Here is a 20,905-nt window from a genome sequence, read left to right as displayed (position 1 = left end):
TCACATACTCAACATACTATCATTATATAGCAAGTTTAAGAATATATCATTTCTATAGACATGTCTTTTTCATAGTACAACTTTATCACACTTACTTATAGACCTAAATATATTCAGCTTTTCTATACCATATTAAAAATGAGATACCAAAAGTAAAATAAAATTAATGTTCAGCAATTAATGTCTCAATATTTCTCTAATTTGGAAATGATCTAGATGGTCAATAAATATCCATCTTTAACTTAGTATAGCTTTAATGTTTAAAGTTATGAAAAAGGTTTTGAAACTATTCTTAAGGAGAACTATCATAAAACAGAATGATCAATGAAAAGTTCATTTATAATCTTTTATTCCATTCATATCTATTTAATTTACTTGATCTTAATAATTATACTTGAATTACCCATGAAAATTTCATAAGACATTAACTAAACAAAGCTAGCCATCCATCATCTTAAGTTATTTTTCCTGTTGACCGATGAAGTAAGTAAAAAAAAATCACAGAAGCAAACATCCTAAAGAATCTAAAAAGTTATTCATGATTCTTTTTTCTTTTCTAACTGCTGTGTTTGATGTGCACCAAGCAATTCCTTTTTATTATACATTTTGTTTTTAGGTTGGATTTATAGTTTATAATCTTAAACATCTAGTAGACACAAATTTGTCTGACTAGTAAACAGAGATAGAAAAAAACTTTGTATCTGCAACTCTGACAACTCTGAAGTAGTCAGAGTTTATCAATAAGTTTAGCAATAATTTTAAATCTAGCTTTATTTACCAAAGATCATCCCAGATCATGTGAACTTAAAAAACAAAAAACAAAAAACAAAAGACAGGTTAGTTTCTATACTTCTGAATGTTAAGAAAACTTAATTTATATAAGTGTTCATTGTCTCCAGACCAATTTGAATAGAACTCCATTAAGGAATTTTATGAATTAATTTGTTAATACCATCCAGAAGTAGAAAACTACCACACATCTAGAATATACATATATAAACATATATATGTATGACATATATATATGTCATACATATATAAACATATATATGTATGACATATATATATGTCATACATATATAAACATATATATGTATGACATATATATATGTCATACATATATAAACATATATAGACAGATACAAATAGAGATCCTATAGCTTCCATTTCAAAATTTCAGCTCTGAGTCAGTACAACAGTAATACAATCTCACTGGTTTATCCCCACTTTGTTTTTTCACCCAAACTGTGTTTCTGGCAAATGGACCAAGTTAAGGTTACCTGCCTACCAATAACTGTGGAGACTTTTTAAGATTTTCTTTTGTTGTGATAATGTAATATGAAGGCAATGGGCTAAATTTTAGGTGAGTGACTAGAAGACATCTAAGTTCTGTCTGGATGTTTCCAGCCCATGCATGGGGCAAATCATCCAGCTCTATTTCCAAAGAGTCTTTTGTTTCTCTTCTGAGCCTTAGGTAGTCGCTCTCAGGGGTACCTGACTCCCTTAAGAGGCCCCAGTGGAGGCCAGGGTACCTACAATTCCAGTGGCTGTAGAAAGCCGAAGGGATGAAGTGGGACGGGAAAGGCAGCAAGGGTGGACAGAGGGATGGAGAACATAGGGGCTTGAATAGGAACATCTCAAAGGAGTCAAAGGAACTAGGGCAGAAGACTGAAGGTGGTAAAAGGAGGAAGGAGGAGCAGCAGCAGTGGGAAGGGAGAGGTATTGGGAGTCAATCTGGGGAGATCTCAAGTTTCCCAAAATGGCCAACGAAGTTCCAAATTATCCCCAGCAAAATCATGCCAACAAGAAAGGAAGTAGGCCCAGCAGAAAGTCATCAGGAGTTTGAGAAAAGGGTTTCAGTTGACCGAGAAATTCCCCTGGGAGAAGTGGGATGCAACAGAAGAGAAGAGAGAGACCTCACAGAGAGTAAGGAAGAAGAGTCTTCCAGCCCAGGAAGTCAGGGAATAATCCCCACTCCCCACTCAGAACAAGGAGCCAGGAAGACCTCCAGCCCAGCAGGTACCTTGCAAAAAAACTTGTGACTTTAACCCAGCTTCAGAGAGTATAACCAAATCTTAAAAATCAAAATCTGTCCTTACCAGCTTCAACAGACATTTGTCTGAAGCAGTAGTTCAAGAGTCAGATTCACCTATGGACCCCCAATCAATCAGCCAGTAATAAAGACAAAGGCTTCAAAGATAGGTACATACTTAGGGCCCTAGGTGAGAGGTCTGAGGGTCCAATGATGAATCTGACCCTACCTAAGTCATGGCACCATGACTGCCAAAGAAAAAAAAGTATCAATGACACTTTTTTTAAAAAGTTTAATTTTGAAAGACAGAGTAAGCACGCACATGTGTGCACTCTTGCATAAGTGGAGGAGGGGCAGAGAGAGGAGACAGAGAATCCCAAGCAGACTCCTTGCTGTCAGTATGGAGCCCAATGCAGGACTCAAACTCACTAATCACCAGATCATGACCTGAGCCGAAACCAAGAGTCGAATGCTTAGCCAATTGAGCCACCCAGGTGCCCCTCAATGACGCTGTTAAAGATGGTAATGATGAGAGAGCCGAAGGCAAGCTGAGGGCAAAGCATAAGCTAACACCCTGTAACCCCCCACCATGTGGATATGTGTGACATTCCTCAGGCACTCCTGGCTGCCCAAGAACAGAGGAAGGGGAAAAACAAATGGCCAACTGATAGAGATCACAGTCATGCAGAACATAAATCCGTATCAGTTTGCAACTGTCTTAATGATTTACAAGAAAAAAGCAATCTTATCAATAGCCAGACTTTCAGAAACCTATAGACTCAATTTCCTGGGATGCTAAAATTACCATCCCCTCCAGAACATACAAAATCTTATATAATCAGTCACTCCTTACACTTATAACGCAGCTCTTTCTGCCCACAGGTCCTGTTCCTGTGCTATAATGAAAACATCTTTTTGCACCAAAAAAAACTCAAGAATTCTTTCTCAGCCTTTGGCTCCCAAACCCCATTTCAAACCACATCAGTAAGGCAGACTTTATTCAAGTCCATTGCACTGAGTGTAAGGACCACTGCAATGGGATTTCACAATGGAGGAAAGAGATAAGAATTAACTCCAAATACAGCATGGACAAGTGGGAATTTATAGCCAAGGGGCAGGGTAGAGGGGTCAATGGATAGAAAACTACTAAGAGGAAACTTCAGGGGTCAGGGGGGTTCTAGCTAACACAACCTAAGAGATTCTTGCTTAAGACAAGCCAGGGTGATCAGACCTCACCTGGGGATGGTAAAGGATGAGGAACCTGGTTACATGTCCACAGTGATCAAGGGCAAGGGGGGTGGTAGTTCTTGTCAAACTGACTTAGCAGGGTTCTTGCCAAAACTGGATTTTACAAGAAAGTGCACTGATACACCTAGAAAGAAGGTCAGCAGCCTGACTGAAGTTTGGTCAAGCAAAGAATCTGTCATTTGCAGCAGAACTGGAGCAGCTCTACGCTTATCTCCAGGGATTATGGACAAGTCAGGGAGGCAATGTGCTAGCTGGTGATTTAGAATACGCCATTTAACGTTCTAAACTCCCCCTGGAGGCAGCCGGGACCAGCTTCCCTGTACTGTTTAGAGATGGAGAGATTGATGGTTTGCATGCAGAGTAATGAGCTACAGAGCCTGATTTGGGCTACATGACCAGAGTAGTATAAAAGATCCCTGTGTAAACCTGTGCCTGGGCTCCCATGAAAATAGATGCTACACACTATCTCAGAGGTTTGTTAAACTGAAGACAAAGCACATCTGTGCAACTGAGAAAGGACCCTGAGGGGCTATGCATAAAGTTTTCAAACCCCTTGATTCTCTGCACTTTCTCTGTCCTGATGCACTGTATCATTTACCTTTATTAAAGCCAACTTGAATAAACTTGGGAGTAGCCTGTGGAGTCTTCAGTCCTTTTGATTCGTTCATCACTGCATTGTCTCCCCTTCTCTCTCCCCAACAAGCACGTGCGCGCGCGCGCGCACACACACACACACACACACACACACACACACACACACACACACGTGTGTCTCCCTCTAGTGGTGAATCCGAAAGATAGTTTGCTTTGCTCTGCCTATCTTCCTCTTTGGAAGTCACTGCCTACCCAGTGAGAGAGAATTCTACTATGCTTCTCCAGAAGCAAACTTGCCACTATGTGGCATTCACATAAATAACTAAATCTGCCTAATACTAAGGTTCAGGATTAGTAGGTCCATTGGGCTTTCATTCTAAGCTAAATCCTCCAACCCAGCCCTTATCAATAATAAAAGTGACATGTAACCTCTCATTTAACTTACCCTTGTATTTAATTTTTAAATTTGCTCCTCACAGGCAGAGAAAGATGTGATCTCTTCTTTCCCACAACCCCCAGTTCCTGCCAAATACTCCATATAAGTGACTATGTACCCTCCTCCACAAGAAGGGTTCAATGGCTTTTACCAAATTCTCAAGGGAGACCCAAAAAGAGTTAAGACCACTGTTCTTAGAAGCAATGGAAGGAAAAAATAAGCATTTGCTACAATATAGTCACTCTTTTATTGAATGTCATAACTTCTCCATTATTACAGAGAATGTATCTGAGCCATTTTATTCTAGGCTATCTACCCTAACTTTTTTTCATTAGTGATCATAGCTTTGATAACCACCTTTCAAAGACACTCAAACAAATGCCTGGAAAAGTACCATCTGCCACCAAATCAAGAAGCATAGTAATGTAGACTATACATAGCACATATATTTGGATCACCAGACTTCCAGTCAAATGACCCGGATTTGTGCCCCAGCTTGAACCATTACAAACTGTGATACTGAGCAAGGCAGTAACCTTACTGAACCTTAGTATTCTTATGCATAAAATGAGGACAACAAATACTGCTCAAGAATTAAGTTGTTATTAACAATATGATAAATGAGATCAAGGTTGTGAAAATGTTTTGTAAGATGAAACCTATGCAAAAAATAAGGAACTACAGTGGATCCTTGAACAACACAGGAGTTCAGGGCGCTGACACCCCACACAGTCAAAAATCAACACATAATTTTTGACTCCCCAAAAACTTAACTACTGATAGCCATCACTGACTGGAAGGCTTACTGATAACATAAGCAGTCAATTAACACATATTTTACACATTGTATGTATTATATACTGTATTGTTACAATAAAGTAAGCCAAAAAATGTTAAGAAAATCATAAGGAAGAAAAAATACATCTATAGTATTGTACATACATTTATTATATATATAAGTTGACCCATCAGTTCAAACCCATGTTGATCCAGGGTCAACTGTATTATTTTATTGACATAATTTTAATTGATCTACATCTACAGGAAGGATGAGAAGAAAATATTTAGATCTATTAGATTTTTTTTTTTTTTTTTTTACATAGTAACATCACTACATTGGAGTCAAGCAGGATCCTTCAGGAGTTTTGTGAGAATTAAATAAATACTATACCTAAAAGTACCTAATACAGTGCCGGGAACACACACACACACACACACACACACACACACACACAAAAAGTGTTCAATAAATGTTAACATCCATCAAATACAGTAGAAGACTTCAGAAAGTCTGTCTGAAAATATCTGTCACATTGCCTGAAATTCTGCCAAGGAGACTCAAACCCTTTGGGTGAACATCCTCTTCTAGATAAAAAGTCTTACTCAAACTTGAGGATGCAAAAAAAAATCAGGAAATCCTGTTAAAACACAGATTGCTATGACACCTCCTAAAATTCTGGTTCATTCTAGAGTTAGGCCTGTGAACTGGCAACTCTGACAAACTCTCAGCGGCTGTGGAGAGGCTCCAGGACTAGGCTTTGAGCAGCACTTCCTTCGACAGAAACACTTAGCATCCCTTCATTCATACCTCATTGTAAATGGGTCTATCGTGTGGCTTTTTTTTTTCTAGAATCTCTCACTAAAGATATTAGAAGTTTTGCTGCGTAAGAAAAGGGAAAGATGGGAGAAGACAGGCCATAGGAAAGTTGGGTGACTCAGCATGCTTAAAAACTTGGCATTTCAAAAAGACAGCCAAAGAACACAGGTTACCAAGGTGAGATTAGGAGAGAACATGCCAAAATGCAGAGAAGGGATTAAAATGGGGATGTGAGGAACACCTGGGTGGCTCAGTTGGTTGAGTGTCTGACTTCAGCTCAGGTCATGATCTCGAGGTTTGTGAGTTTGAGCCCCACATTGGGCTTGCTACTGTCAGCCTGTCAGCACAGAGCCCGCTTTGGATCCTTTGTCCCCCTCTCTCTGCCCCTCCCCCGCTTGCACATTCTCTCTCAAAAATAAATAATTTTTTTTTTAAAAAGGGGGGAGATGAGGAGCGCCTGGGTGGCTCTATCGGTTGGGCATCCAACTTTCAGCTCAGGTCATGATCTCACGGTTTGTGAGTTCGAACCCTGCGAGGCTCTGTGCTGACAGCTCGGAGCCTGGAATCAGCTTCAGATTCTGTGTGTCCCTCGCTCTCTGCCCCTCCCCCACTCGTGCTCTGTCTCTCTCTCTCTCAATAATAAATAAATGTTAAAAAAAAAATTTTTTAAAAGGGGGGTAGATGAGAGACTACTATTGTGTTCTACACGTTTGTGTCCCTCCCCCACACCATAGAAACATTCATATTTTGAAACCCTCACCATCAGTGTGGTTGTATTTGGAAATGGGGCACGAAGGAAGTAATCATAGTTAAATAAGGTCATAAAGGGTAAGGTCCTGAGCTGACAACATTAGTGTCCCTATTAGAAGAGACACAAGAGAGCTTGCTCCTTCCCCACCCTTCACCCCCCACACCAAGGAGGCCATGTAAGTGAACACAGCGTGAGAAGATGGCCATCTGTAACTCAAGGGGAGAGTCCTCGCCAGACACCAGCCCATATAGCACCTTGATCTTGGACTTCTGATCTCCATAACTGTGAGAAAATAAACTTCCTTTTTTTAAGTCTGTGGTATTTTGTTATGGCAGCACTAGCAGACTGATACTAACTATTAAAGACTTCTTTACCTCTGCTCAATTGTTCCTTGGGCCTATCACAATTAAAAACTTTTCTTCTGAAATACAGCTTTCTGTAAATTTATTTTCCCTTGCCCTAATGTCAATGGAAACACCAAATAGTATGGCTTTTTCCACACTGCTACTCTTGTTATCCTCACCTTTTTATCCATCTACTAAACAATATCTAACTAAATATACTATTTAAATATACTACTTAAAATATATTTTCTTAAAAATATATAATATTTTTAAACAAATTACCAAAAAGCCAAAGTAAATTAAATTTCTTACTTGTTCTTTTCCAAGTGAATAATATGCTCTTTTCCTTCAGCTTGAATAATATAAGATACCTAAATGCACAGAGAAGGAGAAAAAAAACAATAAAACACCATCTTATAAATTACTTTTCAAAAACAGGTATTTATAAGATACTGGAAATTATCCTGAATTAAAATAATTTAACACTGACTGAAATTGTTTTATAGAACTTTATAACTGTTCTTAATAAAAATATACTCTGACTGGGGCACCTAGGTGGCTCAGTTGGTTAAGCATCCAACTCTTCGTTTTGGCTCAGGCCATGATCTCGCAGTTTGTGGGATTGAGCCCCTCATCAGGCTCTGCGCTGGCAGCAGAAGTGTGCTTGGGATTCTCTCTCTCTCTCTCTCTCTCTCTCCCCCCCTCTCTCTCTCTCTCTCACACACACACACTGATCACCCCTACCTTCCTTTAATAACTTATTGTGGGAAATCATCTGCATATCCATCTAAACTCTTCTTAAATTCATTTATAATTCAGCTGTAACTTCAGGGATTATTTCTATTAAGTCTGTCCAAGTATTACCTACAGTATAAAGTAATTCTTCCTTTTGTTTAAGTGAAATGAATTTCTTAGTTTCAAGAGATTATCTCTAGTTCTAATTATCCAAAAGCTGACATTCGTACGCTTTTATGATTTTGTACCTTCACACAGCTTACCACATTTCATCAATCCTAAATCACACATTTTTCCCCTCAAATGAACATCTCCTGAATTCAGGATGCATCATACAAAGGCAGAACAGTCAAACTGGTAGGACTCTGTTTCTTTCTTAATTAGTGGTATATTAAACAATAGTGTGCCTTACAATGGACAGCATCTCAGAGCCAATGAACTAAGATAAGACAACTTGCACTTACACATCCTGAAGTTCATGGGATCCTCTTCTCTACCTCAAACAACTCTGAAACAACTTCCCCAGCAACTCACCACTTCATTAGTGGGAAGCATTTAATGTGACCGCTAGAAGCATGAGATTCCACTTTGCCTTAACTCTTTAACAAAACAGGAAGTCATGGAGGGACTCAACAAATAATATTATTAGAAGTGTTCTCCTATTTTCCTCACTGTCTCTGGACTCTAAGTTAACATTTTGCCAAGAAATAGCATGATCCCCTCTTCTAGGGCTCATCAACATCTCAATTCTAAGGCCTAGACCAAGTTACAGAATCTGGCACTCTGCTTCCACATCTGAATGCGAGCCTGTGATCTACTTCGATCTCAACTTAGGCATCAAAAATACCAAGCTCCTAGTTACAAACTTCTGGTGACAAAAAAGACATTGGAAATGAAAAGTACAGCATAGAAAAAATAGTCAGTAAAATGGTAATAACATTGTTTGGTGACAGATGGTCACTACACTTAACATGGCAAGCACTGAGTAATGTATAAAATTGTTGGATCATAATACTGTATACCTGGCACTAATATAAAACTGTATGTTAATTATACTTCAATAAGAAAAGGATGAAAACTAAAAATAAAATGAAAGAAAGAGAGAAAGAAAGAAAAAAAGAAAGAAAGAAAGAAAGAAAAAAGAAAGAGAGAGAGAACAACAAAAAAATACTAAGCTCCTTCCATTGTCATAGCTTTGGCATGTGCTGTTCTATCCTCTCTGCTCTTGGTCAGTCATATGATATAAAATCACCACCATCATGTCATCTGAGAAAAATTCTGAAGAGTCTGAGGATTGTTTCATAATGCTATATTCCTTCCCCAAATATCTGCCTGGATTGCTCATTCCCCTGCTTTACTCAAGGGTCACTTTCTCAGTAAGGCTTTTCCAGGCTTAAAAAGTACAAACCCTCTTACCCCACCCTTACCCTCACCCAGCACTCGTTATCCACCCTGCTGCTATAATTTTCTCAAGAGCACGCATTACCACCTTAAGTAATCTACATCAATCTACCTTAGTTCTTTGTTTTTTGTCTCCTCCCCCAACCCCACTAAAATGGAAGCTCCATAAGAACATGGATTTTGTCTGTTTCGTTCACTGCCATAACCCTAGTGCCCAAACAGCACTTCTACTTCTCCAAATATTTATCCAGGCACATGAATGACATTTATTATGATCACAAGTATCTGTGTGCATAGTCACTGTGCTAAAGACTGAAGAAGAGGAGACAAATAATGAAGCAAGTATACATTAATTCTATTCTAAGTCAAAACATAATCCAATGGCAGTATGTCCAGCTCAAAACAGAAACAAGGAAGAATTCTAAATTGTAGGGTTATTTATTCCTTACTTATAGAGAAGAAATGGGGTTGAATGATCTACCCTAGTGGTAGTACCTGGAGGTTACTAAACCAAAAAGCTCCTGACTCTCAACTCCAGTGTTCTTTTTATGAGGTCCAGCCCCTACACAATGTTCGAGCTACCCTCTTTTTATGAATATATCAGCAATTCAGATATAATTAACAAAACTCTAACCCTCCTTATCTATTATTGTTAAATTACAGTACAGTTAAATTATGCTTCTATAAAGTTGAAGAATTGGAGAAATCAGTTGAAATCCAAACATTTTTTCTGAACTTTACAGTAGGAGAAAATAGTATAAAAAATAATTTTTGTGCATTGGGTTACAGCGTTCACAGCACAGTAATGTTTCTTCTGATATGGAGATAAAACACTTTTGAGTAAACATTCCCATTTATGAAATATATACATGTAACATACTACTATTCTCCAGAGCCTGTGAAGATACAGTACGAAGTATTCTTCCTATCACAAACTAAGAGAGGTTCATTCTTATTATTATGAAAAGACCACTGTAACCATCACCAGTGAGAAAAGGGTTACAAATCTGTATAATCAGGGGCACCTGGGGGCTCAGTCGGTTGAGTGTCCGACTTCAGCTCAGGTCATGATCTTAGTTCATGAGTTTGAGCCCCATGCTGTCAGCACGGAACCCACTTGGGATCCTCTGTCCCCCTCTCTCTTTGCCCCTCCCTGCTCACGCTCTCTCTCTCAAAAATAAATTAAAAAACACTTTTAAAAAATCTATATAATCAGCATCCTAAACTGGTCATAGAATTTTATTTAACTGACTATTTCATTCTGTTATGTTTCAAGTTGACCATTTGTCTTAAAAAAAATAAGAAACTACTAAGGATCAATATATCACTTTAAGTAGAGTAATGGCCAACAGATATCAGTGCCATATGTATGGTGGTACACTAATCACTGGCCAACACTACTCACTGAACCAATACCTACTGAAAATAACACACCTATCTTTAAAAAAAAAATTTTAACACATACATATTTCTTAAGAGATAACTTGCCTGTTCTGAAAAGGGCCTAGGGGCTTCTCTTCGTTCTCTAGTTAATCTCCAAGGAGTTATAATTTCATAAGAAGAGAGATGTGAGGTCTGTTGAAAACCTACAGAAAAGGGAAAAACAAAAATTATATAACAAATGAACCTGAAAAATTAAATGGTACCAAAATGTAATGGAAATCAAAAGCTTTATGTCCAAATCACAAAAAAAATCACGTGACCTTCACATATATACCTGTGTGTGTATGTGTGTACATATACACCATATAATTTTATACAAAAAATAGCAATATACCTGATAAGTATGAAGGGGAAAAATATATTCCCTAAAAAATGATGTAAGTCTTCACAGTGCATACACAGCAATAATTTTCAAACAATTGTTTGCTATTAACTCTTTTTCTTAAAAGAAATCTTAAGGTATAGACACAAGAAAAAAAAAAGTGCTTTGGTGGGAAAATAGAAGGAAAGCATCTGGAGCCTAGCCCACTCACTCATCTCCCATTTTCCACCTTCATCCAACACAAATGAAATCCCGAGACAGTATTGGAATACCTATGAAACAGACCAGGACAATTAGAGGGAAAAGTTGCTTTCAATGTCTGATGGATTAACTCTAATAAATACACACTTAACAATGCAGCAATTATCTCAAATGAAATTACTGCCACAAATCTGTCCTAAAAACTAAAACTTGTGATAAAATTTATTAACAGTGAAGAACTCAAAACCATCATGCAGCCTTACTCCCAATTCCAATCCTGTTCAGTTTACTGCACAGTAGAATCATATCTAAGTGGAGGTTGGGTTCTAAAGTCATCACTTGAGCAAAAATTGAGTATAACCAAAATTTCCCAAATTCCTTAGAAGACTTCTCTTACTGGAGTCTGAAACAAAGTCTCTCAATACATCCAACATAATATCTGATGGCATGTCAATTTTTTTCAGTGAATTTAATGAAGTAGATGGTTACACCTAAGGACCATGGATGAAAATTCCTTGTCTCTGTATGTTCATATGTACCTAAACCACATCCAGTATGAGGAGGCTTCAGTCTAGCATATACAAACAGGAAGACTAATGCAAGAATAGTCACATTCTTCACTCAGTAGATCAATGTATGAAACAATTTCATTAAGTGGAATTTCTTCAACAAATGCCCAAAAAGGGGGGGTGGAAGGGTGAAAGAGCCTTATAATTTAAAGAGCCTTATAGGGGCACCTGGGTGACTCAGTTGGTTAAGGGTCTGACTTCGGCTCAGGTCATGATCTCATGGTTCGTGAGTTCGAGCCCTGCATCAGGCTCTGTGCTGACAGCTCAGAGCCTGGAGCCTGTTTCAGATTCTGTGTCTCCCTCTCTCTCTGCCCCTCCCCTGTTCATGCTCTGTCTCTCTCTGTCTCAAAAATAAATAAACGTTAAAAAAAAAATTTTTTTTTAATAAAAGAAAATAAAGTACTAATTATCTAGCATCTCCCAAAGCTCCTTCCTTTTCATCAGCCTTACTAACCCCACACCTTAGAAAGAAGACTACAATTCCTTCTTACCTGGTCTCCCTACTCCCACTCTCTTCCTTGAATCCAACCTGTGTGTTCATTTACCCATTAATTGTTTATGTCCCTCAGATTTCTCAAATACAAATGAAAATGAAGTATTTATAGCTTTCTCCAAGATAACACTGTATATACAAATGTCTATAACCTTGTCTAGTTTGAGATTTTAAAAGATACAACAGAAAAACAAATTGTATTCTATCCAATACAATACATATAATACTAACAGTTTTCAAACTCTTTACCCATCTTTAAACACCTTATGTCTTTATAATATGATATACTATCTAAATGTGGATTCAAGCCATTACATAAAAACACCAGAAATGGATTCCAATACTCACAAAAGCAACCATGAGCTTATCCAAGGCATATTTATAACATACTATGATAAAATATCATTCAGATATTTGGAGTTATTAATTGGGAACCATGACAAAAGAAATCCATGGCCTTAATACATGCCGGCTTCAAATCACTAGCTAGAAACATCCTTAATCCCATCCACGTTAATTGAGGTACAGGACTACTTCCTCACCCAGAATAAACCTTTCAATGACTTCTGGGGTTTTTTTTTAATTCCTAAAAATACAAGTTTCAATATCATCCTTAATAATTTCACTCTGGATCATGTTAATCTGTTCAACTACTAGGACAGTCAGTCACTCTAGAAGTGGTATTGTTAACAGAACCAGACCCTTGTGCTCTCTAGCCAACAGAAACTGACAAGGGGGGAGGCGGGGAGCCTGGGTGGCTCAATCTGACTCTTGGTTTCGGCTCAGGTCAAGATCTCACAGTTCATGGAATGGAGCCTCATATCGGACTCTGTGTTGACAGCATGGAGCCTGCTTGGGATTCTCTCTCTCCTTCTCTCTCTGCCCCTCTCACTCTCTCTTAAAATAAATAAATAAACATTTAAAAAAAGAAGAAGAAAGAAATTGACAAGAGGCTGAACAGGAGTTTCAAGCAAGGCTTTTATCAGGGGCTTCTGCAGGAGCAAAAGGCAGGGAACACAAGGCAAAGTATCCTTGGGCTAGCTCCCTGAAAAATGTCCAGGGAAAGTTTTTAAAGGGGCTGAGGCAGGAAAGAGGTGACATCTTAGCACATAGGAGCAGGAAAATACAGAAAGTTGGGCCCACAGGTAGTTGACAGACCATACTTCATACGTGGTATGTTTCATTTGCATGTTAAGTTAAATTTTTAGCATTACATTGAGGAGAAAAGTCAGTGACAGGTCAGAGCTAGGTCCAGTTGGCTCTAACTGGCCTGGTGTTTACAGGAGCACACAGGCTGTAAATTGGGTCCTGGAGCTTGTTACAAGCTTGTGGCTTTTGACTTCCTGATCACATGCAGCCACCTGCAAGCTGGACTAGAGAAATGGGTTATTGCCATTGGTGCTCTGAGAGGGTTCTGAGTTTTTCTGCAAGTTTCAGTGGCACGAACAGTCGGCAGGAATAAAATTATTTTAGTGAGTAAAATAAATTAGAAGCTCTGTGTGACAAAAAGTAAATCATTGTGTACATTTATTTGCAACTTCCTCTGACTCTAGAATGATTTCAAAATAAAACCTTTTGAAAGTAAATCGTTATAGGCAAGAATACATATGCTAAGAGGCTCAGGCAACTGTTAAACAATATGCAACTGAAGTTTTCTCATTACAACTCAGAAGAAACATAACAGAGAAAAAGAAACATCTCAGAACTACAAATGGGCAGGCAGATAATTTAAAGAGCTTTCAATTTCAAACAGGTTAAATGACTTTAAAATGTCATACAGCTAGCTTCAGGCCAGGTCTGAAACTATGATCTTCTACCAAGACTGTTAGCAAAGAATAACAATCCAGTATAGGAAAGTAACATTCTTTCTGTCCTTTTCATTTTAAAATATAATTCTTGATAGGAAAAAAAACAAAAAAACAGCACCACAATTATCCTTTATTTTTAATAAGACTTTCAAAATTTTAGCAACCAAAAAAAACTTCTGTATGTGGAGCCATTATTCCAATACTGACTTCTTGGTTTTAAAATCCAAGGATCTTTCTGAGTCCCATAAGGCGTTCCAGAACATCATAAGAAATTGCACATATTTTTTCCCAAATTCCTTTCTCTCTTTTTTTTTTTTTTAATTCCAAATAGAAGCAACCTTCTCAGGGTTGCCAATATGCCAAAACAATATGTTCCCCATGTTACTATAAAGTAAGTATATGAACATTATTTGTATAAAGCTTCAACCTCATCACTGCTGACATTTGGGACCAGAAAATTCACTGCTGTGGGGGGCTGCCTTGTGCAATGTAGGATGTTTAGTAGCATTCATGGCCTCTACCCACCAGATGCCAGAAGAACCAACAGTGTGACAGCTAAAAATATCCCCCACATGCTTTCTGTGGGCAAAACTGCCCCCAGTTGAAAATCACTGGTTATAAAGATATAGTTCACAATGAAAATACAAACCTCAATACAATCAACTAGATGGAGAATACAAATTTGTTATTTTAGAATTTGACAAATAAGCACACTGTCAAAAACCACATTACCGGGAAACATGGGCTAGAGACAAAAATAAGAGCTGAAACATGAAACTTAAAGAGTCTTAAACTTAGTGAAAGAAAAGAAAGGATGTTAGTTGCACTTTTCTTCCTCTAACTCCTTAGATCTTTCTATGAACTCTGTTTTGGAGAAAGTCTATGTTTCATAATAGTAACTGTAGTAGAGGGCAACAAGTTAAAAGAATTGTACTTAATTGCAAAGCAAACAAACATGGGCTTTTCTCCTTTCCTTCCTGCCTATTATATAAACAAACAGCCACCTTTAAGTATTTTCACTGTAGAAGATAAACCCAAGTGCCACATATAGTACAAACAAAATAATTCTGTTGCCCAAATTATTTCTTGAAAAGAAATTATTGTAATTAGATCCATAAAACGCTGTTATTTTGAGCCACATATTTCCATCTCATTCAAAAGGTCAATCCCAAGTGTGTACATATATATGATATATATCATATATTAATAACTATATTTTAAAAATTATAATTGCCACTGCTATGTCCTACCTTTTTACATTTTTTGAGTGTTGTAATTTCTTTCCACATTTACTTGTCTTCACATTAAAAATAAACAGGGGCACCTGGGTGGCTCAGTGGGTTAACTGTGCAACTCTTGGTTTTGGCTCAGGTTATGATCTCATGGTTTGTAAGTTCCAGCCCCGCAATGGGCTCTGTGCTGACTGTGCAGAGCCTGCTTGGTATTCTCTCTCCCCTTCTCTTTCTGCCCCTCCTGCTCACTCACTCTCTCTCTCTCTCAAAATAAATAAACTTAAAAAAAAAAATCTTAAAAAAAAAAAAATGCCCCTTTGGGAAAACCACCAACCACTTATAAGATTTAATGCCCTCAAGAACTTAAGTTCCTCTAGCAAGGAATTTAAGTTTTTTGAGACAAAGGATGATATATCTAGTAAGGATGATAATCTTATTGATCATATGTTTCCTACCCTGGTACAGGGTTAAGTAAACGACTTTTTACCTTTATATCTATACATACATAGATTTCCTAATTGTTAATTATCATCTACAACCTGAATTATGCTTTATTTTCAAGATTAACATCTTTTATATCAATTTTCTAGAAATCCACATGGTCCATATATTTGTCATTTTAGGGGCAATGCTATATTTCTTTTTTTTTTATATATGAAATTTATTGTCAAATTGGTTTCCATACAACACCCAGTGCTCCTCCCAATAGGTGCCCTCCTGAATACCCATCACCCACCCTCCTCTCCCTCCCACCCCCATCAACCCTCAGATTGTTCTCAGTTTTTAAGAGTCTCTTATGGTTTGCCTCCCTCCCTAACTTTTTTTTTCCTTCCCCTCCCCCATGGTCTTCTGTTAAGTTTCTCAGGATCCACATAAGAGGGAAAACATATGGTATCTGTCTTTCTCTGTATGGCTTATTTCATTTAGCATCACACTCTCCAGTTCCATCCATGTTGCTACAAAGGGCCATATTTCATTCTTTCTCATTGCCACATAGTACTCCATTGTGTATATAAACCACAATTTCTTTATCCATTCATCAGTTGATGGACATTTAGGCTCTTTCCATAATTTGGCTATTGTTGAAAGTGCTGCTATTAACATTGGGGTACAAGTGCCCCTAGGCATCAGCACTCCTGTATCCCTTGGGTAAATTCCTAGCAGTGCTATTGCTGGGTCATAGGGTAGATCTATTTTTAATTTTTTGAGGAACCTCCACACTGTTTTCCAGAGTGGCTGCACCAATTTGCATTCCCACCAACAGTGCAAGAGGGTTCCCGTTTCTCCACATCCTCTCCAGCATCTATAGTCTCCTGATTTGTTCATTTTAGCCACTCTACCGGTGTGGGGTGGTATCTCAGTGTGGTTTTGATTGGTATTTCCCTGATGAGGAGTGACATTGAGCATCTTTTCATGTGGGCAATGCTTATATTTCATTGAATGGTTGTACTGTACACTGCTTAGCCACCCTCTCAGGTAGCTGGGATCAGAGCTTCTATTCACAACAGGATTCCAATGTGTCAATGAAGCCAATGGAACAGGCTCTCCAGGGGTCTACTTGCACGAGGGTTTCAAGGAGCTACAAAAAGGAAAGGGGGGAACCTCCTAAAATGAGTAAAAACCTCATTAAAAGAGAAATGTGTCAATGGGAAAAAGGCATTTCCCTTATTTGGGAGTGGATTTTGTCCTACAGTATGACAAATGTCTGGCAGTGGCACCGCTTACTTATAAACTAAAATACTCTAATCCTTAAGATAAATATAAACAAATACAAAAACAACGGCAGATTTAAAAACTAACCAAATTGGGGCACCTGGGTGCCTCAGTTGGTTAAACGTCTGACATCGGCTCAGGTCATGACCTCGAGGTTCGTGGGTTCGAGCCCCGCATCGGGCTCTGTGCTGACAGCTCAGAGCCTGGAACCTGCTTCGGATTCTGTGTCTCCCCCTTTCTCTGCCACTCCCCGGCTCATGCTCTGTGTCTTTCTGTCTCTCAATAATAAATAAATGTTTAAAAAAATTTTTAAACCTGACCAAATTAAGTGAACTTCTCAGGTTTCTTAACTCGCTCTTAAAAGGTTGATTCAAGCAGTATCTCATGCAGGATCACTTCAGAAAAATGACTAGACTAAAATAACAATGCCACAAAATGTAAAAGAAACTAGAATAATCTCTCAATATACAAACAAGACCATACAATTAGATTTATTTATGAGGCAGTCCTATAGCACTGACTCTATGGCATAACTCCAAAATTCTGAGATATACTACGTATCAAAGGGGGAGAAAAATACCATGAGGCTATAGTTATGTCATGTATGAGTGCTTGTGCATATTCCAAGAAAAAGCTTTCAATTACTTAGGGCTTGCATATTTGGGGAAATTTTCTAATAAACCAGGATTTTTAACAAAAAGCAGATATAAAGCCAACTTTGGTAAGATAAAATTCAAAATTCTTTTTGAAAACTATTTTGAACCCGGCAACTTGTTTTGTATATATTTTAATTATAAGAGTTTTATTTTTTACTTAAAGTTGGAAAATCAGACTATCTTTAAATTTAGAAGACTGCATTCTCCGATACAGCAAAGATATCAAATTCAAATAATTTGCTGGCACCCAAAAACGAAATGAGTATGGACTTAAGCTCTTACTACATAGTTCGTTTTATAGTGATTCACCATGAGTAAGCTTTAAAACTCAACGTCTTTAGAATGCTGGTCTTAAAAAAAAAAAAAAAAAAAAAAAAAAATTCTAGGGTCTGCATCATAACTACTACCTTAAAAGAGAAAATCAGAAAAGGTTTCACACCCAGTTCCCTTTGTTATTTTTTCACAATGATACAAAGTTACCTTTGTCAGCCTCAGTTTTGTTTTTTTTTTAAGTTTACTGTAAGTGTCAGCCCTTTGGAATTTATACTGCATTTCCTCATTGACACGTTACAAATGATCCTACCAAAGCCTGTTTAGCTTTTAGTGTTACTAATGTGTGGGTGGTACTTACTGAGTCCTCAAATTCTTCATTAGCAGAAAATGTTTCAGTGCATGTTTTAAACATCCTGTATTGCAAAAATTTAGTCAGCTGATTTTGGAAGAACATTCCCCTAGGGAAACATGAGTTGACTCACTGCACACTATTACAAAGGCCTCTCAAATGGTCTCTCACAGCCTCCAGTCTCTCCCTCCTATATTCTGTCCTCTACTGCCTTTGCCAGTTATCTTAATCGCAAATCTAGTTATGTCACACCCATATTTGAAACCCTTCTTGCCCAAAGAACTTCTTGGTAAAGTCCAAACCTCTTAGCATGAATACAAGGCGCTCTCCAACTGGTACTAACTTATCTTAGTTTCTTCCTAGCCTCCCTTTCATGTAGACTGCCTGCAGACATTCTCATCATTCCCTAACAAGTCATGTTCTTTCATCCTTCCATATTCTTGTAAAAAGTTTTTTCCTCTTAGAATGAACTCATATCCTTTTCCTTGAACATTCCCTAATGTACATGAGTTCAAATACCACTTACACTATAAAACCTCCCCCGAGATTTTATATATCGCCCAGAAAGTCTTAGCACATTTACTCACCTTTGTCCCTCCATAAGCATTAAGCATGTTGTTCATAGGAGCTCAATAAATGTTACTAAATTTTGAAAGTATACCCATGCTTAAATGAAGGGACTGGCCATAAATTGTTAAAGCCACAGTTAAAAGCCATAAGGGTATTCCATTCATCCATATGCAGGTATGCAATAATACATACATTAATATTGGAGCACCTGGGTGGCTAAGTTTGTTAAGTATCCAACTCTTGATTTTGGTTCAGGTCATGATCTCACCGTTCATGGAATCAAGCACCATGCTGGGCTCCAGGCTGACAGCTGATAGAGCCTGCTTGGGATTCCCTCTCCCTCTCCCTCTCCCTCTGCCCCTCCTCTGCTCACATGGGTGCGCATGTGCTCACGCTCTTGCCCATGCTCTCTCTCTCAAAATAAATAAATAAACATATACTATATATAAATAAACATATACTATATATAGTCCTATTTACATTTGCAAACACTGAAAATCATGGATTACTAAAACTCCAGATGAGTAATATACTACACCTTACCTACTGATAAATGTTAACCATCTAAGAAAAGCACAGCAGAAACAGTCTTAACCAAAAAAGATATGGTATCTTCCCATTCAATAAAGTTTTAGTATTTAGAGCTTCAAAATTCCAACAATGGGGCAAATTTACTTAATTGGGAAAAAAAAAAGTAAGAAAAAAATTTAATTAATTTCCTGAAGGTCAGCAGTCCTACATTGAAATCTTCTATCATCACCTTTGCACAACTCTCAAGGCAACGATTCAGTAAAAACCCTCATTCTCCATACTTTAGGGCTAATAAAGGAAATACAGCCATGCAAACAATAATTTAACGCAAGAGCCAAAATAAACAAAGAAGTTGTTTCCAGAAACAAGCTAGAGTGTTAGCAATTTGTTTCCACTATGTCTGGGCATCTCCAGTATAAATACCTTACATATTCAAGGGAAGTTTCACAATTCAAAGGCGATCTCACATAAATGATTTAATTCTTACGGTAATCCCGTGAGTTAAGCAGAGCAGGGATTATTTTTACGGATTTAAGACATTATGAACCACAGATAAAAGACTGTTTGGCTATACAAACACAGCACCTCGCTTCCAAAAAGAAGTACTCTTTGCTACAGCAACAAAATGGCCCAAGACAAATGGGCGACCCCCCTTTATTCCATCACTAAATTTAGCTCTGTGAACCTACAAGGGACTCCGCTATTAAAAAGAACGTCAAAATTTCAAATTATGATAACCCGGAGCAAAAGTTCCATCTCCCAGTCTATTTCCGAGTGACATTAACTCTACAAGCAAAACGAAGCTCCATTTCTCAAAGCAGTTCAAACAAGAACACACCCTCGGCGCGCACTCAGACTCCAAAGCTTTCAGCCGACTCCCTGAGGTCAGAGTAGGTCCCAGAGAAGTCCCAAGAGAGTCTGGGGGACCCAGTTATGACGAGATGGGGGTGGGGCGCAATGCAAAAAGCTCCGCCGACCAGGAGACGGAGGAAGAGGAACCAGGCAGGAGAATACTGACAAGAAGGGTCTGGGGCGCCAGACCCCGAGCTTCGGGTCTGAGTACTGTCCACACACAAGCTGGAGTGGCTCCGCCTCCCGACCCCAGGTCCAGTCCCCAGCCAGGCCCCTCTGCTCCCAGACACCACAGGGTAACTCCGAGCGTCCCAGCCCTAGAAACAGAAATCTCAGAGGTCCCTGGGGGGGGGGGGGGGGGGGGGGGGGGCGGACACCCACCTGGCCGAGCCCCACCGAGGACTGGGCCCACCAGGCCAAACAACAGCAGCCACCGGAAGCGGAGGACCCCAAAGGGCGAGCCCGCACCCGATCCCATCGCGGCAGATTCCGCAGGTTCCACTCAACACTCGGTCGCTTCTGCCTCAGCGTGCTCCATCATTTCCCAACCCAGACGGGGCCCCAGAGCTGGCCGAGATGCGCGCGCCTGGAACGAGCACGCGCTCGGCACTGACGCAACTTGGCTCCAGTCCGAGCTCGCTCCCGGCATCGCGCTCGCTACGCTGACGTAAAGAAAAATCCAGTCGCCGGCGGGAGAAGGGGATTTCTGTCCCAGCCGCTAAAACCCTCACTAGCCTACCCCGCCCATTCACACT

At 38.8% G+C, this 20,905-nt stretch overlaps 1 protein-coding gene across 2 annotated transcripts in view; it reads right to left on the bottom strand.

Annotated features, from left to right (window-relative positions):
* The window catches only part of ADAM9 (ADAM metallopeptidase domain 9), a 145,100-nt gene extending 124,240 nt beyond the window's left edge, over window positions 1–20,860 (bottom strand). Inside the window, exons 1-3 of one of the 2 annotated variants that reach the window (XR_013555062.1) lie at window positions 20,532–20,860; window positions 10,627–10,724; window positions 7,315–7,373 (exon numbers count right to left, since the gene is read on the bottom strand). Coding sequence is in view for 1 of the 2 variants with exons in the window: in XM_078445536.1 (XP_078301662.1) it covers window positions 7,315–7,373; window positions 10,627–10,724; window positions 20,532–20,628 (254 nt within the window). In the remaining variant the exon portion in view is untranslated. The remainder of the gene's footprint in view (window positions 1–7,314; window positions 7,374–10,626; window positions 10,725–20,531) is intronic. The other variant, XM_078445536.1, reaches the window with a different exon arrangement.
* Window positions 20,861–20,905: the final 45 nt, after the last annotated feature.

This window comes from Panthera onca, chromosome B1 (genome assembly GCF_046562875.1).
Source record: "Panthera onca isolate mPanOnc1 chromosome B1, mPanOnc1 haplotype 2, whole genome shotgun sequence".
Lineage (NCBI taxonomy): Eukaryota > Metazoa > Chordata > Mammalia > Carnivora > Felidae > Panthera > Panthera onca.
This window is presented reverse-complemented; position numbering and strand designations above follow the sequence as displayed.